Source organism: Aspergillus sclerotioniger, assembly GCF_003184525.1.
Source record: "Aspergillus sclerotioniger CBS 115572 chromosome Unknown BO94scaffold_21, whole genome shotgun sequence".
Lineage (NCBI taxonomy): Eukaryota > Fungi > Ascomycota > Eurotiomycetes > Eurotiales > Aspergillaceae > Aspergillus > Aspergillus sclerotioniger.
The window spans coordinates 213966-231328 of record NW_020291011.1 but is presented as its reverse complement, the minus strand read 5'-3'; the positions used below and the strand labels follow the sequence as shown (position 1 = coordinate 231328).

The following is a 17363-nucleotide window of genomic DNA, read 5'->3' as shown; positions in this document are numbered from 1 at the left end:
TGGTTGCTAATGTGTCGGGGATTGACTCCGGGAGACGGTGGCTCTTCGGTCATGGGACGATTAGTTTCAGTTGTCGAATCGTCATGTACTCTTGACGCTATTGCTGGATTATATACAATTGCTGTAACTGGGTAGAAGACAGTCCCATGTACAATTCCTCACCATGTATGAAAAGTATCCTGACCCCCAAATAAATAATTATCAAAATCAAACCCCACTTCCTGAAAGATATCATCAAAGAACGAGCCAGCAATTCCCTTTTGGGACGGAACATCAGCATCCAAGACCCTTCTTGACAACGATTCAAAAGTCCAGACGCATTGTTGAACATATGTACTCAAATGTTCATGCGCTCGGAGAGCAAACATGACTTGATCCCAGGATTGGGATACGGCTGTCGTGAACAGGTCTGATCCGAACATGGCTGCGAGGAAGATGGTTCCTGCGATGTGAAGGTAGTATATTCGGTACCACCATGGTAGAAGGCCTATGGGTTCGTTTGGGTCGTGGGTTTCAAGGATAAGTGAGGTGATGCTTCGTGCGGTTTCGATGCATATAGTAGCGCTGTCTTGGAGGAGGCGATCGCTTAGGCTGGGTGGGGTGGTACAGACTGGTGCTGGGTGGGATTTAACCGTGTAGTGGCGTGCGAGCATCGGTCGGTGGAGGTAGATTCGGGTGTGGAGGAGACTGGTTCAGTTAGCAGGTAGTTGGACAGGTGAGGTCGGTATGTTTCTATTGTTCCTATTCTCTCTTTGGGTGTACTAAATTTGGAAAATGGAGAACGTTGGCGTACCGAAGGTGCAGCAAATATCCCTCTGCTCGAGACTTTCTGTCTGTAAGGGTTCGCAGAGTTTGCAGCTGCAAGTCGATGGGAAGACTCTGCTCCCATCTATTGAGGCAAGTGTCTAACTGCACCGCCACCGTATGGTATTCGTCTTGTTGATACAGCCGTGGCAGCCCTAACCTGGCAGCGAGACTATTTCGAGTCTGTGTCTCTGCCAACTGAATATGATTTCCAATTTCGTGCAGCTCGAATGCCAGTCGTAGATGCTCAGAATGCTTACTGCCCGGTTGGAAACCCAACATCTTTGTATCAAATCTATTCGGCAAAGGAATCAATGGCGCGGATGTCCTACCGAGTGACCAAGAAACGCATCTATCTAGATTAGCAATACCCTGCCGAGCATTATCCCTTGAAATTTTACCGATCCATGCCAATACAACTAGCCCACACCCGCTCCTTCAATTCCTTGTCAGAATCCGAACACATGTTCTGGGCTATTCGCATAGCCAATCCCGCTGTTATCCACGTCTTCTGCTGGTTATTGGTGCAGTGGAGGTATCGATTCATAAGCATCAAACACTGTACCAGTTCGATTGATCCAGGGCTCCAAAGGATGGTTTCTGGGCGGACAAGTCCCCACGCATGCTGAAAGTAGCCGTTTCCCTCTTCGTTGCGCTGTTGCTGAGGAGTAGATTCTTGTCTTTGTACTGCTAGTGCGAAGACAGTATACAGTATACTGAGTCGGACGTCTTCGTTTGCTTGCTGGGGTGAATCAGAGCCAGAGTACGCTTTCTCATAGCTGTGGAAGAAGCGTTCTTGACACAACACGGGCTCCACAGGATCAATGTGTTGCCAATATATATTGACAAGGTTGTCGGCATACTGTCGCGGAGGCAATGCACAGCCATTAGTAAAGGGGTTGGGTTCCAAATCCAGCTCCCCAAACAAGGGCGCATCCACGAATGGGACAAGGTTCGAAGTGGTGGCCGGAATCATTCCCGTTCTCGCGTCGATGGCAGCTGCAACGTCGCCAGCAAACTGACCGTGAGCGGTATACACATGGCCTTGATCCGGCCCCACCTCCTGAGTCTCGTTCAAGTGTTCAAGTCCGACGGGTTTCACACTTGCTTGTCGATCAAGCGAATGAGCTCGCGAAGTTGGAGGCGATACCGGAACCGGAGTATGAGTGTCGACCGCTGCCTCGTGCTGGACTTGGCCGGCATAAACAGGGCTTCTGCTGTACGTGCATGTTGTTCTCTTTCGCAGACATCTAGAGCAAGCTGCCGAGGTCAGATTCATACCATGAGAAGGTTGGGGTGGGGGTGCATACCCGGGCGGTCACCGTCACACTTCACCTTTCCCAACCGACAGGCTTGACAGGCGGTGGTGATTTTCAGTCGCTGTCTGCGGAGTGGCGTATGGCTTGCTGGTTGACGTTCCGCATATCCCCGAGTGGGAGCCATGATTGCTACAATCCAATGATGAATGTGGTGGAATGAATGAGTGATGGGGCGGCACGTGCCGGACAGGCGGTAAGCCAATCAGAAAGTGGTCCGTTGTTGTCTACCCCGCAACGGATAGATTTTCAATTGGTCAGGGATCCAAAGTAAGGACCAGTCATATTGAGGAGCGGCAGCCAACTCGGTCCTTCAGAGCCAATCAAATACAGGTCCGGTACTTCTCCGGTTGGCATCACGATGCTACTCGTATAAATAATGCCTCAATGATTGCGAGGAAAGACATCAATAACATTGTATACAAATCCAAGTATGTTTTCACAATTCAAATCCATCGGTCCTGAGGAGGGGAGCTCTCTCTATGATGGCCAAGGTACCGAGAAAGACCCTTTCGTGGTGGAATTCCATCGACAAGATCGAGAAAACCCTATGAACTGGTCTCCAATTCGGAAATGGCTCATCACAACCATCGTGACATTTTCTGTATTCGCTGTTACGTTTGCATCTTCAGCATACTCCGACTCCGCCGACGAGGTCATTCGAGACTTTAATATCAGCACGGAGGTGTTTACACTTGGTATTACTTTGTTTGTGTTGGGGTTTGCAATTGGGCCCGCAGTATGGGGTCCTTTGGTATGCTTCACCATATACTTTAATGATTCAGGCTGATAATGATCTAGTAAGCTTTACTCTGCATCCACCATTCCCAGGGCACTAACCTAACGATCTAGATCTGAACTTTACGGAAGAAAAGTCCTCTGGATCACCTCCCACATCGCCATGGTGGCATTCATCGGAGGTACCGCCGGGAGCCGGAACACCGCTACGCTACTCATCCTGCGATTCCTCGGTGGTATATTTGGGGGATCACCGTTGGTCAATTCAGGGGGCACGATTGCCGATCTCTTTCCGCCAGCTCAAAGAGGACTGGCTATGACAATTTACTGTGTTGCGCCTTTTCTTGGCCCTATCCTTGGTCCTGTAGTTGGTGGGTTTGTGTCTGAAAACGTCGGATGGAGATGGGTGCAGGGGGTGTGCTGCATTTTCATCGGCGTGATCGGTATTCTTGGTGTGGTGCTCGTCCCGGAGACATATGGGCCCGTGCTACTTATTCGAAAGGCGGAACAACTGTCCAGGTCCAATGGTAAAGTATACATCACTGTACTCGAAAAAAGCCAAGGGAAAAAGAAACCATCTCAAGTCTTCCAGAAAGCTCTGGTGCGGCCTTGGGTGCTACTCTTCCAGGAGCCCATCGTGCTAATAGCCTCACTATACATGGCACTCGTCTATGGCACGGTGTACATGTTCATGGGAGCCTTGCCAATCGTGTACAACGAAGACCGGGGCTGGAACGAAGGCATCGGAGGACTTTCCTTTATGGGCATTACCGTGGGCATCATCCTCGGATTGGTCTACGCCATCTACGACAACAGGCGATATATGAAGTTGTTTATTTCCCAAACCGCCACGGCGGAGTCCCGATTACCACCGGCCATTGTGGGGGGTGTTGCCTTGCCGATCGGCATGTTTGCATTTGCGTGGACCAATTACCCGAGTATTCACTGGTCGGTCAGCATAATCCTCTCGGCACCGTTCGGTTTCGGTTGTGTCCTTGTCATCTTGCCACTGGTTAACTATCTGATTGACTCCTACACTATCTATGCGGCGTCGGTTCTTGCAGCCGCAGCTATTTTCCGCTCCGTTGTGGGTGCTGTGTTTCCGTTGTTCACGACCCAGATGTATCATACTCTCGGGATTCATTGGGCGTCCTCTATCCCGGCGTTTCTGACGTTGGCTTGTATGCCGTTTCCTGTTCTTATGTATCGGTATGGTGAAAAGGCGAGGATGAAGTGCAAGTATGCGTTTGAGGCAGCTGAGATGATGCGACGGATGCAGATGCAGCAGGCCCCTGCGATGGAAAGGGGGGATACTTCTGTAGAGTGAAAGCGCGTGATTAGTGCCTCTGTCATTAGAGACCGGTGTGGCAGATATATGACAGACAGGGGTATTGCATATGAGGGAGGGTGACTAGATCTAAAGAGATTCTGCCGGGCAGGAGTGGCTAGAATGGTAGATAGACCCTAGCACAATATTACTGGTCAGGCTCCTGCTCTCGGCAGTTTTTTCTCCGTTTCTTATTGCCGACCGTTTCTAGAAGACATTCAGTGGAACATTCTAGACGTTTGTCAGCACTTTACTCCGTACAACGTGCTTGTTCAGTCATGTACCAACATTGAACCCGTCAATCCAAATATAGGGGCTGTGTGCCCAGTCTCCCGACTGGAAACTTTAGCCGAGCCGTACTGGCCTGGACCCTGTCGGATGTACCCACGGAATCCGGTTCACCGGTGCTCGAGAGAAGGAATGGATAATATCAGACAATAAGAGCGATATTACTCCGTAATTATGCAGTGATCTGCAAAATGGCAGGAACAGTGGGACCGATCAGGGACACACGCTCTGACAAAGAGTTCGGCGTGACGGCAAAACCACTTATCCTGAAACCGGAGGCTTAAAGAGGACAAGCTTCGGCGGTTGTGAGCCGCCCGGGAAATTGCTGTGCTTATTTCCGGCAAGCTTTCGGCTCTGATTAGCGGGCTCGGCGCGCTAGACCCGATCCTGCAAACTATATTCCGGCTGAATATGTTCCAGGCTAACTCATCTGGGCCAGCCCATATTAGTTCATTTCGAGTCATTGGCTGGAGTTTCCCGTAGGAATGATCGTCCGAGACCCTGCCTTTGCAGCCTTGATCCCTTCTCTCAGGGTCTTCATCGATCCTCTAGTTGGGTGTCGACTGTATCCCGTCCCGTCTTAACGGCCACGCCCTTGACAGGTAGAACTATCCTGCCCGTGTGTGAGTCAATGTGGCTCTATCTCATAATTCCACCACTCTCATCGTCCAGCGATATGAATCTCCCTCGTATTCGGGTATTTCACCGGCTCAACACCGAATTCCCGCTTACATAAATTAACTCACCACGCTTGCCAGACTAAGGGTTTACGCTAATGGTCAAGTCGTTTTCAACTGAAACTAGTCAGGATCATCCATCCCGGCGGTATCATCCGACATATCTATCCTCACTCCTCCTCAGTAAAGATATCCCCAGGCCAAAAGTATAAGAACCACCCCATCCCGACCCCATCATCCATCCCATCATCACATTCATTTCATCTTCAACCCAACCTTCCATTCTTTACCTCTTTCCTTCATCTCAACAATGCACTCCTTTTCTTCCCTCCTCGCCTACGGCCTGGCTGCCGGGGCCACCCTAACCGCCGCCTCCCCCATTGAAGCCCGCGGCACCTGCACCTTCACCTCCGCCGCGGCCGCCAAGTCCGGCAAGACCGGCTGCTCGACCATCGTCCTCGACAACATCGAAGTCCCCGCCGGAACCACCCTGGACCTGACGGGCCTGAACAGCGGCACCAAGGTCATCTTCGAAGGCACCACCACCTTCGGCTACGAGGAATGGGCCGGTCCCCTGATCTCCATGAGTGGAAACGACATCACCGTCACCGGTGCCTCGGGCCACCTGATCAACTGCGACGGTGCTCGCTGGTGGGACGGAAAGGGCGAGAACGGCAAGAAGAAGCCCAAGTTCTTCTACGCCCACAAGCTCGATGACTCCTCTATCACTGGTCTCAACGTCAAGAACACCCCTCTTATGGCTTTCAGTGTCGAGGCCAACGGTATCACCTTCACTGATATCACTATCAACAACGCCGACGGCGATACCCAGGGTGGTCACAACACCGACGGGTTTGATGTCGGTAACTCCGTCGGCGTCAACATCATCAACCCCACCGTCCACAACCAGGACGATTGTCTGGCTATTAACTCCGGTGAGAACATCTGGTTCACCGGGGGTACTTGTATCGGTGGACACGGGCTGTCGATTGGTTCCGTTGGTGGTCGTTCCGATAACATCGTCAAGAACGTCACTATTGAGCACTCCACCGTTAGCGACTCCGAGAATGGTGTCCGGATTAAGACCATCGCCGGTGACACTGGATCCGTGTCCGAGGTTACTTTCTCGAACATTCAGCTGTCGACTATCTCCGATTACGGTGTTGTTATTCAGCAGGATTACGAGGACGGAAAGCCCACTGGAAAGCCTACCAACGGTATCAAGATCACCGATATCAAGCTCGAGGGTGTCACCGGTAGTGTGGATAGCAAGGCCACGGAGATTTACCTTCTTTGTGGCTCCGGTAGCTGCACGGACTGGACTTGGGATGATGTTAAGATCACTGGTGGTAAGAAGTCTTCTGCTTGCAAGAACTATCCTTCCGTGGCTTCTTGCTAGATTACTTCTATCCCAGTGCTGCGCTTGTCGCGGTCTTAACTGATTGACTTGTTGGACCTTTGGTCTAGTTGTATTATATTCATCCTTGGTCTTAGTTGGTTTTAGTCTTAGTCTTAGCTTTAATCGTATACAGTTGCATACATTGCAAATATTCTATTTTAGATACGTTAATCCCTTACAGAAGTTAAACTTATCAATCTATACTCTGACCAAAACCATAAACCTAACCAAACTCACTACTAAAGCCTTACACATGACAATTCTCCCTGACCCTCCAGGTAACCCCCAAATCACATCCCCACGGCACATTAATCCTTTTTATCTCTCTGTTTCTCGTACTTTCTCGATTTGTTCCGGATGAGCTCCCTTGGCTTAGATGCTGGCTGAGCTTTACTTGTAGTGACAATGCAATTTTCATGAGATGTATCTATAACCAGGTGGGCATGTGTGGCTCATATGGAATAAGTCTATTACTATTACTAGTCAAAGCCATACTCTGCAAACTAGCTACTTCGCATTCTGTATCCAAATCATCCCACTCAAGCCCATCCCACCGATTTAAATATCCGGAATCGACAACTTGGCCGTCTCCGACATCATTCTATAAATAATCCCCAACACCCATCTCTGCGTCGCATCCGACCCATCCCAACCGATCTGCAGATGACGGACCTGTCCCCATTAGCCACATCACGCCACCGTCGAGATCACTTACCGTTTTATCAGGATCCAAGCGATAAAAATGATACGCCGACCCATCCGTCATAATTCCATATATGATGCCGCGCTTGCGAGTCTTCAAACGCTGTTGATCACGTTGCAACAGGCCTATCAACGTCAGACCTACCCATTCGCAGTCACATCCCTAAGGGGATAATGATGCACTCACCCATATACAACAACACCTCCGACGAAAGATGATTCGTCCCAATCTTGACCAACAAATTCGTCTCCGCATTATCCAAATCCCCAAACCAAAGACTAAAATCAATGGTGCCATGTACGTGACGAATACGAAACCCATGCTGCAGGGTTCGTTTCATACGTCTCGTTTCCACAAACCGGAGGTTATCCGCCCCATGCGTCTCCTTAACAGTCTCATACATTTCATGTAACACGATAGAAACCTTCCGTCGGGTGACTCCCTCATGAGGCCATCTTCCCGCCGTCTCTGCAATTCTCTCATCTATACACCCACCCACCCACCCACCCACCACAATTAGCAAACCACCCCCAAATCCCCACCAGGAGAAAGAAAGAAGAAAACCTACTCAACCCCTCAGGCCTATACCCAATCTCATCATTCCAAATCTCGCCCACGCGGGAAGTAAACCCAAACATCTCGACAATATCCCCGTAATCATAACCCGTGCCGCGCAGGGGCTTGTAAATGCCGATTCCGTACAGGAAGAGTTCCAGCCAAAAGGCGATCTTCTGGGCTGTTTCGGGGAGGTTGGAGGGGCGGAGGGCTCGGATGATGGTGTGGATTATGTTGACGTACCATTGGATTTTCTCGATGATTTGGGCCGTCTTGTCGGCTACGGGGTCGGTGTCGATGACTAGGTGGTCGTGCGGGTGGGGGGACGTGAGGCATGGGTGTGGTGGGGTCGGCGCCGGGGCGGGGAACTTCCATTTTGTTAAGGATAGGGGTTGGTGGTAATGAGTGGTGGTGTGGTTTGGGTATTTGAGATGATGAGGGTGGTGGGAATGGGGATGGGGGTGAGGATGGGGATGAGGATGGGGGATGAGGGTGACTGCTATGTGTGGCTTTTCGCTCTTGCCTTGGGGGGTGGATTGGGGTCATGGTTGCAGGTGCATCACTTCGATGATAGTGGGCTCGGGGTGGGAAAGTACTAGTACTACTATGTAGCACAAGGACTCGTTCCTGAGACCAGCCAATGTCCGGCACTCCAAACGCTTCACTGCCCACCAGTCATGTCTACCCAGGCAAAACAATGGGATTACTGTGTATGTTGATCAGAATCAAGCTTTTCGACACGGCGTCTTGGCATGACGTTGAGATGACGATGACCCGGATCAAGGGGTCAACACCACGTTCTATGGCTTTCCCCATGTTTGTATGTGCATGAATACCCTCATCAACATAACCGGCTATATCAATCTACCACCACCACCAAATCTACCTCTGCGAGCGATACAACTCCCAAAACACCCCCTCCCTTTCCAAAAGCTCCTCCGGTTTCCCCATCTCACAAACCCTCCCCTCATCCATAACAACAACAACATCCGAGTCCATTATAGTTCTAATCCGATGCGCAACCGAAATAACCGTACGTCCTCTGAGCCCCTCACTCAAAACATCCTGGACCATCTTCTCCGTCTGCTCATCAAAACCACTCGTAGGCTCATCCAGAACAACCAGGCTCCCCGGTAAAAGAAGCGCCCGGGAAATGCACAATAGCTGCTGTTGACGATTGGACATGTGGATGGACTGGATGTCAGCGTCTAGACCACCGTGCTCGAGGATTTGGGTCCAGAGGTGAACAGTTGAGAGGGCGGATATCATTGCTTCGTCGGTGGTGGTGATGGTACCAAGGGAGAGGTTCTCGCGGACAGAGCCGGGGATGATGAGCGGGTGTTGCGGGATGGGGACTATGGCGGAGTGCAGCCTGTCTTTGGGGAGGGTGAAGATGTCGATGTTGTCGATGTAGATTTCTCCGGAGGTGAGTGTCACGAGGGAGAAGAGGCAGCTGAGGAGGGTGCTTTTTCCGCTGTTGGGGTTAGGTGTTAGGGTTGGGTTGGGGTTGAGGAATAGGGGCTGTGACTGACCTTCCGGTGCGGCCGCAGATGCTTAGTTTGTGGCCGGGTTCGAGGGTGAATGAGATGTTTTTGATGATGGGGGGAGAAACCTCACTGATCCCGCTTAGTATCAACTCGAGTAAAGCTTTGAGAGGCAACTTACGAATAAGAAGCAGTAACTCCCCGAAACTCCAATCTCCCCATTGACGGCCAGTCCTCTACCGCCATTTCATTCCTCACCACCGGTCGAACCTGAGGATCATTGACAAACTGCTTAACCCTTGCAATCGCACCCAATGACGTCTCAAGCTGCGTCCAATTAGTGATCAGCAACGTCAGAGTCGAATTAAACGACAGCAGATTCACAAGAGCCATACCAACGCCCCTAGAACTCGTCTTGCGAGTCACAAACACAGCCAGGGCCGTGAGGACAGTTGCTAGCGCTGCCACAAGTAGGTCCAACACGACCTGAAGCCATTGCTGGATGCAATACATGGTATAGAATGGTTTCTGAAACGTGTTCAAAAGCCGGGCATTGCGATCGGAGAATCGCTGCTGCCACTGAAATGCACGCACGATTATCAGTCCCTCGGTGGTTTCGAGGAAGTGGGCGTAAAGCGGAGCTTTGGCCTCGAGATCAAGAAGTCGGATTTGTCGTGATGTTCGCAGATAAAAGGCCTGGATTGTCCATACGGCACCGATGCAGAAGGAAATGACGATGGACATGTATCCGGCGCCGGTGGCGATCAAGGCGGCTTGGGCGAGACAGGTCAGGAAGTCTGGTATGTTGTTAGTTGTGGTTCAAGAATGGGAGCTGAGATCTACTTTGAAGGGTTATGCCAAAGGCCACGGGGAGTTGCATGTCGAGAAGAGACATGTCTTGGCTGAATCTGCAGTGCATGAGTAGCGATACAAATACTCGGAAAGAAGAGGGCTTACCGGTTTATCAAACTTCCTGTATCCATCCGGGCTATACTCGGCCATGGTGCTCTGAGTGGTGTTATTCAGACGGCCATCTTCTTGGAGATGGTCTTTACGCACCTCATAACAGCCCCGAGCAGGACTTTGTGGAGATTGATAGCCGATCTTGGTACAGTCCAAACAAAGAAGAACCTATATGCATGAGACACTGTAGGAAAATCGGGCTAGCGGGCACATACCCAATGAATACCCCGATGGCAGGAATGGCGACGGTCGAAACAGCCATATAAGACCCAAGGTAGACGTAATTGTGTCCAGGGGTGGAGTCAGCCCACCAGGTGAGCATGAGTTCTGTGATAGTGAGCTCTTTGAATTCATTTCTGGGCAAAGTACTCACGTGAAAGCGCAACACACAACACGTATATGGTAGCAAAAGTCAGAGTGAAGCAGAATGCCCACCACCCAAAGGAGTTGATATAGTAGGCATAGAGTGAAAGGTCTCCTGTGCCGCGAGTGTTTGGCGTTGGTTCCTGGGCAACTCTTGGTCCATGGTTGTCTGCCTGTGTCTCTGTTTCCTCGGACGGAGCATCAGCATCCTCAACTTCGTTTTCATCTTGTTTTGAACCTGTTCGACACATTAGCTCTCGAATGTATTCGTTCTTCACCGATAGATCTTCGAGCGACCCCTGGTCCACTATGCGGCCATTACTGGAAAGAACAATTACATTTTCCGCTTCCTGGAAACACTCCGCTATACAAGAGAGACAGTAAGCTATGCAATCTAAATCAACGAGAGGAACTAACCAGCAGCAGTCACCAGAACAGTCGCTATCCCAAGCCTCCTAATTAGCCCCGAGCGACCGAATATTCGCTCAACAACACGCTTGCATGTCACCGAATCTAGTGCACTGATAACATCATCCAGGAGAAGAAGATCAGGTTTCGCGTAGATCGCTCTAGCCAAAGCCTGCGAATGTTAGCATCTAGGTGACCAAGGTCAAAAGCAACTTACCACTCGCTGCTTCTGTCCTCCACTTAGCTGGGACCCTGAGGTTCCTACTACCGTATCAATGCCGTGGGAGAGGCGTGCAACATCAACGTCGAGGTTACATGCGTATACTACCTCCTTTAACCACTTTACGTCGATTGGTGATTCCCCGACGATATTGGTTTGCAGTGTGCCGTTGAAGATCCACGGGCATTGTTGACAGTATGCTTTTCGGACGGGAGCGATGAATATCCTGCCTTGGGTTGTAGTCAAATCACCCAATATGGCCTTGAGTAAAGAGTATTTGCCAGAGCCGAGAGGCCCGGTCACTACCGAAAACGAGGAATGCTGGATTTTGAGGTCGATGGCGTCGAGGAGTTAGAGGAACCAGTGGGTAGACTGAAACATGCACCATTCATGCTGACGAGTTCCTGAGTGTCAAGTCGCATCGTATTCATTTCAATTCCAGAAACAATCCCCGTTATCAGTGGCCGATCAGCAACTTGGGGTCGCTTTCCCTCTTCAGACAGAAAGTCCTGGATCCGATCAAAACACCCAATGGCAGACGTGGGTCTAGTCAAAGAGACAGATATAAGCACCACGGGATTTGTCAGGAGCGAGATCAGCGACAAGGATGTGAACACCACATTTGTCTTGGGGGTCTCGAATCCCAAATTCAGCTGCATCCCAGCATACACCGCGATAGTGACAGCAGGAGCTAGGGCTGTTGAAACTGCACCTAGGACATTGACCCACACGATCAATGACCGGTATGGCTTCGACGATTCTAATTCCACCTCACGAAGACGGTTTATCTTTGTTTCCACGGTTGGCTCGATCCCGAACATTTTGATCTGGCGCATGCCCTTGAGTATGGCCGAGGTGAAGCTGACTCTTTCTTGAACGGCGTGTACCCAGGATCACTGCCGTCGGCGCATCTGAGGCGCTATGTAAGAGCTTGCTCCCACGCTTACTGTATGGATTAGTGATGTTGTTGACAATCTTGCTCGCCCATGCCAGGAACTTGGGGGTTCTTACATAAGGCAAAGGCCAGAGCTGCCACTGAAGGATACCCAATAGTCCTACACAGAAGCGCCAGAGCAATGACAATCTCCGTCGCAGATGCCCACAGCTCATGTATGTTCAGTACCCCAGTGGTGATTCGATCCGCATCGGTACTCATCAATGTGACCGAGGAAGACTCATGACTAGATTTCGACACCTGGTGCAGAGTCTCTGCATATATCATCCCCACGAATCGGGCCCGTATCATTGTGATTACGCGAATAGCTTGACGTTTATACAAACCGTTACTAACCTACGTCATGCCCATCAGCAACGAAGCCAGGATTAGAGAAAGGAGCTAATTTAGAGAGAAAATTATGTTAGTAAGGGAAGTAATGTATGATAAACACTATAGAAGAAAAAGGAACAAACCGTCTTCCATCGCCCGGAGGATCGCTGGTTAACTCTCCTCAGCCGAGCATGAATCTGATACCATCGCAGAGGACATAAGACCAGAAACAAAAGGTCCGGGCCCAGACCAAGAATGGTCTGTTCGAAAAGCAACGTAAGGTCAAATTCTCGACGACAGGGAAGTACTCGGGGACCAAAGTGGTCGTCAGTAGGAAACCCGCACCTCATGCCTAGTTCGCCCATTTTAGAGGTGAATGTGCTGTGCTAGTGGTTGAAGAGTGGAGGATGAGAGAGCATTATGAACAAGGCCGAACAGTCACCCCCTCGATAACCCCTCACCATGAGTGAGCACGCCACTTATCATCTAGGCTGGGCCGTTTCTTTGTTCGATAGCTGTAGCCTGACGGTACAGGGGACCCCTGTTCAATCCGTTGGCTGAGAGGTTTGCGATAAGATGCGACGGAAGAACCAGCCAGTCAGCCACGCTTTTGCCATGGACAGGGCGACATGACAGCCTTGGTAATTAAACAAGCTTTCCCTTGGCATGGGGGCTGTTCATGCCATGATATCCTGGGCACTCGAAGGGCTACTTTTACTGGTGGTCTTTGTTTTCATCCCAGTGACAGTGGCCCCTGCTTTAATTCAGTTGCAATATCACGCAGCTATTCTCTCTATTTCTGAAATCATTTTACCACCAAATCTCTCACCATTACAAGCACATGTCCTCGGACAAGAATACGCTGACCGCCACTCCAACCTGCATACCCCCCATCACACAGCCGACAACCGCAAGGGATAATCCTCGCCATTCACAAACAACCCCATACCGACACACGCCGACTAAAGCTTTCCCCCAAACTCCCTCTCCACAAACTCCCTCACAGACATCAACCCCTCCCTCCCCCTGCCCCCCTTCGCCCTAAACGCCGCCCTCTTTAACCCCCTCGCCGTCTCCACCTCCGTAGGTCCATTACAAAAATACTCTCCGTCCCTAGACTGCGCGAAAAGAAAAACATCTCGTTCTTGTTCCCGCCAAAACTCCCCTTGCGTTTTCATTTCCGCTGCATCTGCAAGTGGTACATACCGCGCTTTCTTTCCAGTGACTATCATAAATATTAGCAGATATCCTCCCACCCCCAAAAAGAAAAAGAAATGGAATGAAACTCACCACTAACAAAAACCTCAACCAATCCCCCCGAGCTCACAACATCACTAACCCCCTGCACCACCCTCCGATTCCAGCGTTTCGGATTGAGGAAAATTCCATGCACCAGATCCCCGAAATCATCTGCCATGCTTATCCACGGAAAATCTTCTTTCCCACCCCATAGGGGCGTTTTGTATGTCAGGTAGTTTTCGGAGTCCGGGGTGAGGGGAAATCCCCCGAAGAGGTCGGCGTAGGATGGTTCCAGCCAGTTTTCCATGAACCAGGCTGCGATTATGGGTGTGATGGTTTGGAAGAGTTGGGATTTGGCGTGGTTTTCGACGCGGGATTTAACTGTTGCGTTTTTAGAAGGTGGGGAGGGGGGGGTTGGGTTGTGGGGGATGGTGAGGGAGAGGATGTACGATCTAACCCAGGAATTGATATCTCTCCATTTGTCAACTCGGACACTGGAACGCCCGAACTATACACCATATGTTGTACGCCTGCTGCTGCGGCGCTGGAGATTATGTTCTTGCCGAGGTCTTCGTCGGTGAGGTTTTTGGATAATAATTCCTATATTTAGTGGCTTTGTTAGATATCACCAGGATTGGATGGAAGGTGGGAATGGAGTGCATACCGGATCCTCAGAGTTAGTATTCACAAATGCACCCCAACTTCCCGCAAATGCGAGGAGTAATTCTTCTCGGTTGAAGCCATCTGCTTTGACGATCTCGGCCCCGATGGAGGCGAGTTCTTTTGCTTTGGGTGACTCTGGGGTGCGGGTTATAGCGCGGACGCGGAAGTCGGGGTTTTGGACAAGGGAGCGCACGACGGAGGAGCCTTGGCGGCCTGATATAGTTTACTTCGTTAGCTGGGTTGTGTTGTGAAGGGGGAAGGGGAAGGAAGGGTACCAGTTGCACCGAAGACGGTGATGAGTTTGGTGGTTATAGTCATTGGTGTGTTTGATTATTGGTGATGTGTGACTGAGTGGGATGGGGGTGATGGGTCAGATTGGGGAGAAGAGGAGTATATATGGGGAATGGGTACCCCTCATCAAGGTATGTACTGCCAGTGATGCATGTCTGATGTTGGCATATACCCCTAGCTTGCACAGTTAGTTCACTGATGTGTGATGCAGCATTGATTTGGTCCAGACCCATTCAGACCCACACATCAGGCTGCGGAATGTATGTTGCGTGGCGAGCATGTCCCTTGCATGATTGACTTGTCAATTTACTACTAGAGAGTATTATATGAGTAATTATTTTGTTTTCTTTTCTCGGGAAAAGAAATAAACAGAGTTTATGCTGTCGTCAGCACCGGCATAATGTCGCTTGACGGATCACCACTGGGATCACCGGTAGATCTTATGATGAGTCGAATCTGTGTCGGAAAACTATTGTAGCACCGATAGATACCTCACGTCAATTGCTGGATCTCTACTCACTGTACCCAGGGTAGTGTCTTACTCCGTAGTGTACATTGCTCTATGGTCGAATACACCAGCTTATCTATATACAATAGACGATAATTAAAGAATAGACCACGCAGAAATCGCTCAATGTGTCCAAATGTAAATAATAATGCAACCGTTCTCTGATAGCACTCCTGCGTTGGCAGCGCATCCTGGAGAACGGTTTGAGCCCATATGGGCTCGAGAAGTAGCAAGTAAAAAAAGATGGTTCACCCTCGTAAACGTCGATAAATCCTGGACAATCATTAGCTTCACTCGCATGGAGTACATCACCCACCACTTACACTATTGGCCAACAGCTTGGTAGCCGCGACGCGTCGTCCAGTCACTTTGTCTCCATTGCTTCTTGTATGCTTCCATCTCAGTAGGATCCGTTGAGCCGGCTGGCCCCTCGCCCAAAGCGCGCTCGAGGCGACCCTTGCGGCGTTGGCGCAGGCAGTAAAGCACGAATCCTGCAATCGCAATGGCGGCAAAAGCTGCAGCACCAACGTACACGCCAATGTGTGCTGCCGTGCCGAGATCGGCCCATTTCTCTGCCAGCGTCTTCGAAGGCGTCTTCTGGATTTCAGTCTTGGCGGTCGAGTTTCCCCTAGGTCCATTAATCAATAGCACGGCTAACAGTGACGGGGAAAATTACTTGACCACTTCGATGCTCTCATATGAGCCACTGGTTCCGTTGTAGACGTACTCCTTCCCCGTGTGGAAATCCTGAACGCGGATCTTCGCCACCGTCATGGTAAACGGAAGTTCGGTCCAGTTGACCAAACCACCACCCCATTCAATGTTTCCTATCGATTCGGATGCAATTCCCACCGGCCAGTTGCTGACTTTGACCTGGCACGGCGTTTGGGGATAGTTCTTGCCATAGACCGTGAGCGCCTCGGAGTAGTTGACGGTGCGCACCAATTCCTGATCGATCCACCATTCCAGGCGATCTTTGTCCCAGTAAGAGGTGTAGTTGTGAAACTCGGTATCTGCGTTCGAGACTGCATGGAATCCACCGCGATCACTCGTTGTCGTGTTGCCCTTTCCGAAAAAGTCGGACTGCACCTCGCTGGTGTTGTATCCCACCCACTCCCAGTCAATCTCGTCCTCGTCATCGGATTGCAGAATCACACTGCTGATGATACCTGCGCCCTTGGCCATCTTGACATGTGCCTCCATGATGCCGAAGAAAATGTAAAAGTTGGAAACCAACAAAGTGGATGAATTTTCCGTGCTAATGGTGAAGTCTGCGCCTTCTGAAGTATAGTCCAAAGTCCCCGTTTGCATATCCCAGAGTTTGCTGTCGAGCGTCGAATTGAACAGCCATGTGTGTTCCGTTCCTAGAGCCGGGTCGGCGGGGCATGTGGTTGTGGTGTTGAGGGGGTTGCAAGTGGCACTGGCGATGCCTACTAGGGCACCCAAAAGCCCGACATGGCGAAAGCTAAGCATGACGGCTTGTGGTGATGGCCGTCTGACGACCGACACGGACGGTGGTGGGTGGTTTTTTTAGGGAGGGCGGAGGGATTCTGGGGATGGTCGTGGCTCGTGGCAGGCAGGAGTCCATGACGGAGTTATAGCGCTGGAGATAAAAAAGCTGTTCTAGCGAGCAGCTATCGATAGCACAGAAGCAAAGAGAGCGGCCACCAATCACAGGGCCGGTCGGGAGTTAGTCTCCGAGCCATAAGCGGGGGCTAATCCCACTCTAGGCAGCCTTCAGGGGCAGGGTCATTCCATCCAGTTAAAAATAGGGGCAACCCGACAGCTGAGCCGGTGTGCTGAACTTGTCCCTGGCAAGGAGGGCCCCGAAAAACTCAATTGTCAGGTTGCCATCCATGCCGGACTCCACTCCATCTGAAAATCTCAGGAAACAATTATCCCTCGTGAGGGGATGGACCGTTCGAAGTAGGTAGACACCATGAACTCCCGTGGCATCCGCCTCCAGATTGCACGGTGGCCCCGGAACAGGCTGATCCAATTAAACCAGTGTGCCTCGTCTGAGCCAGATTGCAGGAGTTCGTAATTCCAGTGGTCTGGGGCGAATAAAACTGGCCACCGAGGGCTCAACGGGGTTGGTTGCCGTTTGAAGCAAGCGAGTCCCGCCCACACACGCTTTCGGTCTAGTCGGA

The 17363-nt window shown here is 50.8% G+C and overlaps 6 protein-coding genes across 6 annotated transcripts; 2 read left to right on the top strand and 4 right to left on the bottom strand.

The window, feature by feature from the left end:
• Positions 1 to 102: 102 nt before the first annotated feature.
• Positions 103 to 2247, bottom strand: BO94DRAFT_520762 (putative transcription factor; the record flags this gene model as incomplete). The annotated part of the gene is made up of 4 exons (XM_025610127.1): positions 103 to 687; positions 794 to 1156; positions 1206 to 2064; positions 2115 to 2247. 4 exons carry the CDS (start codon positions 2245 to 2247, stop codon positions 159 to 161), a joined length of 1884 nt encoding a protein of 627 aa, XP_025465415.1. The 3' UTR covers positions 103 to 158.
• Positions 2248 to 2553: 306 nt separating this feature from the next.
• On the top strand, positions 2554 to 4300 carry BO94DRAFT_602160 (MFS transporter; the record flags this gene model as incomplete). The annotated part of the gene is made up of 2 exons (XM_025616410.1): positions 2554 to 2840; positions 2973 to 4300. The coding sequence occupies 2 exons, from the start codon at positions 2554 to 2556 to the stop codon at positions 4183 to 4185; spliced, it is 1500 nt and encodes a 499-aa protein (XP_025465414.1). The 3' UTR covers positions 4186 to 4300.
• Positions 4301 to 5336: 1036 nt separating this feature from the next.
• BO94DRAFT_537008 (glycoside hydrolase family 28 protein) lies at positions 5337 to 6685 on the top strand. The gene has a single exon (XM_025612172.1). The coding sequence runs from the start codon at positions 5461 to 5463 to the stop codon at positions 6547 to 6549; it is 1089 nt and encodes a 362-aa protein (XP_025465413.1). The 5' UTR covers positions 5337 to 5460; the 3' UTR covers positions 6550 to 6685.
• A 291-nt stretch (positions 6686 to 6976) lies between these two features.
• BO94DRAFT_576737 (P-loop containing nucleoside triphosphate hydrolase protein) lies at positions 6977 to 12877 on the bottom strand (the record flags this gene model as incomplete). The annotated part of the gene is made up of 18 exons (XM_025615152.1): positions 6977 to 7150; positions 7265 to 7377; positions 7439 to 7735; positions 7821 to 8175; positions 8768 to 9281; positions 9340 to 9423; positions 9473 to 10088; positions 10135 to 10199; positions 10249 to 10299; positions 10351 to 10422; positions 10470 to 10581; positions 10628 to 10981; positions 11035 to 11197; positions 11243 to 11471; positions 11552 to 12116; positions 12193 to 12280; positions 12369 to 12536; positions 12656 to 12877. 18 exons carry the CDS (start codon positions 12875 to 12877, stop codon positions 6977 to 6979), a joined length of 4242 nt encoding a protein of 1413 aa, XP_025465412.1.
• Positions 12878 to 13474: 597 nt separating this feature from the next.
• Positions 13475 to 14732, bottom strand: BO94DRAFT_470391 (NmrA/HSCARG family protein; the record flags this gene model as incomplete). The annotated part of the gene is made up of 5 exons (XM_025608331.1): positions 13475 to 13737; positions 13803 to 14132; positions 14201 to 14351; positions 14416 to 14627; positions 14690 to 14732. 5 exons carry the CDS (start codon positions 14730 to 14732, stop codon positions 13475 to 13477), a joined length of 999 nt encoding a protein of 332 aa, XP_025465411.1.
• A 508-nt stretch (positions 14733 to 15240) lies between these two features.
• Positions 15241 to 16796, bottom strand: BO94DRAFT_537007 (glycoside hydrolase family 16 protein). The gene is made up of 3 exons (XM_025612171.1): positions 15890 to 16796; positions 15537 to 15841; positions 15241 to 15486 (listed from the first exon to the last, which is right to left on the bottom strand). The coding sequence occupies exons 1-2, from the start codon at positions 16684 to 16686 to the stop codon at positions 15538 to 15540; spliced, it is 1101 nt and encodes a 366-aa protein (XP_025465410.1). The 5' UTR covers positions 16687 to 16796; the 3' UTR covers positions 15241 to 15486; position 15537.
• Positions 16797 to 17363: the final 567 nt, after the last annotated feature.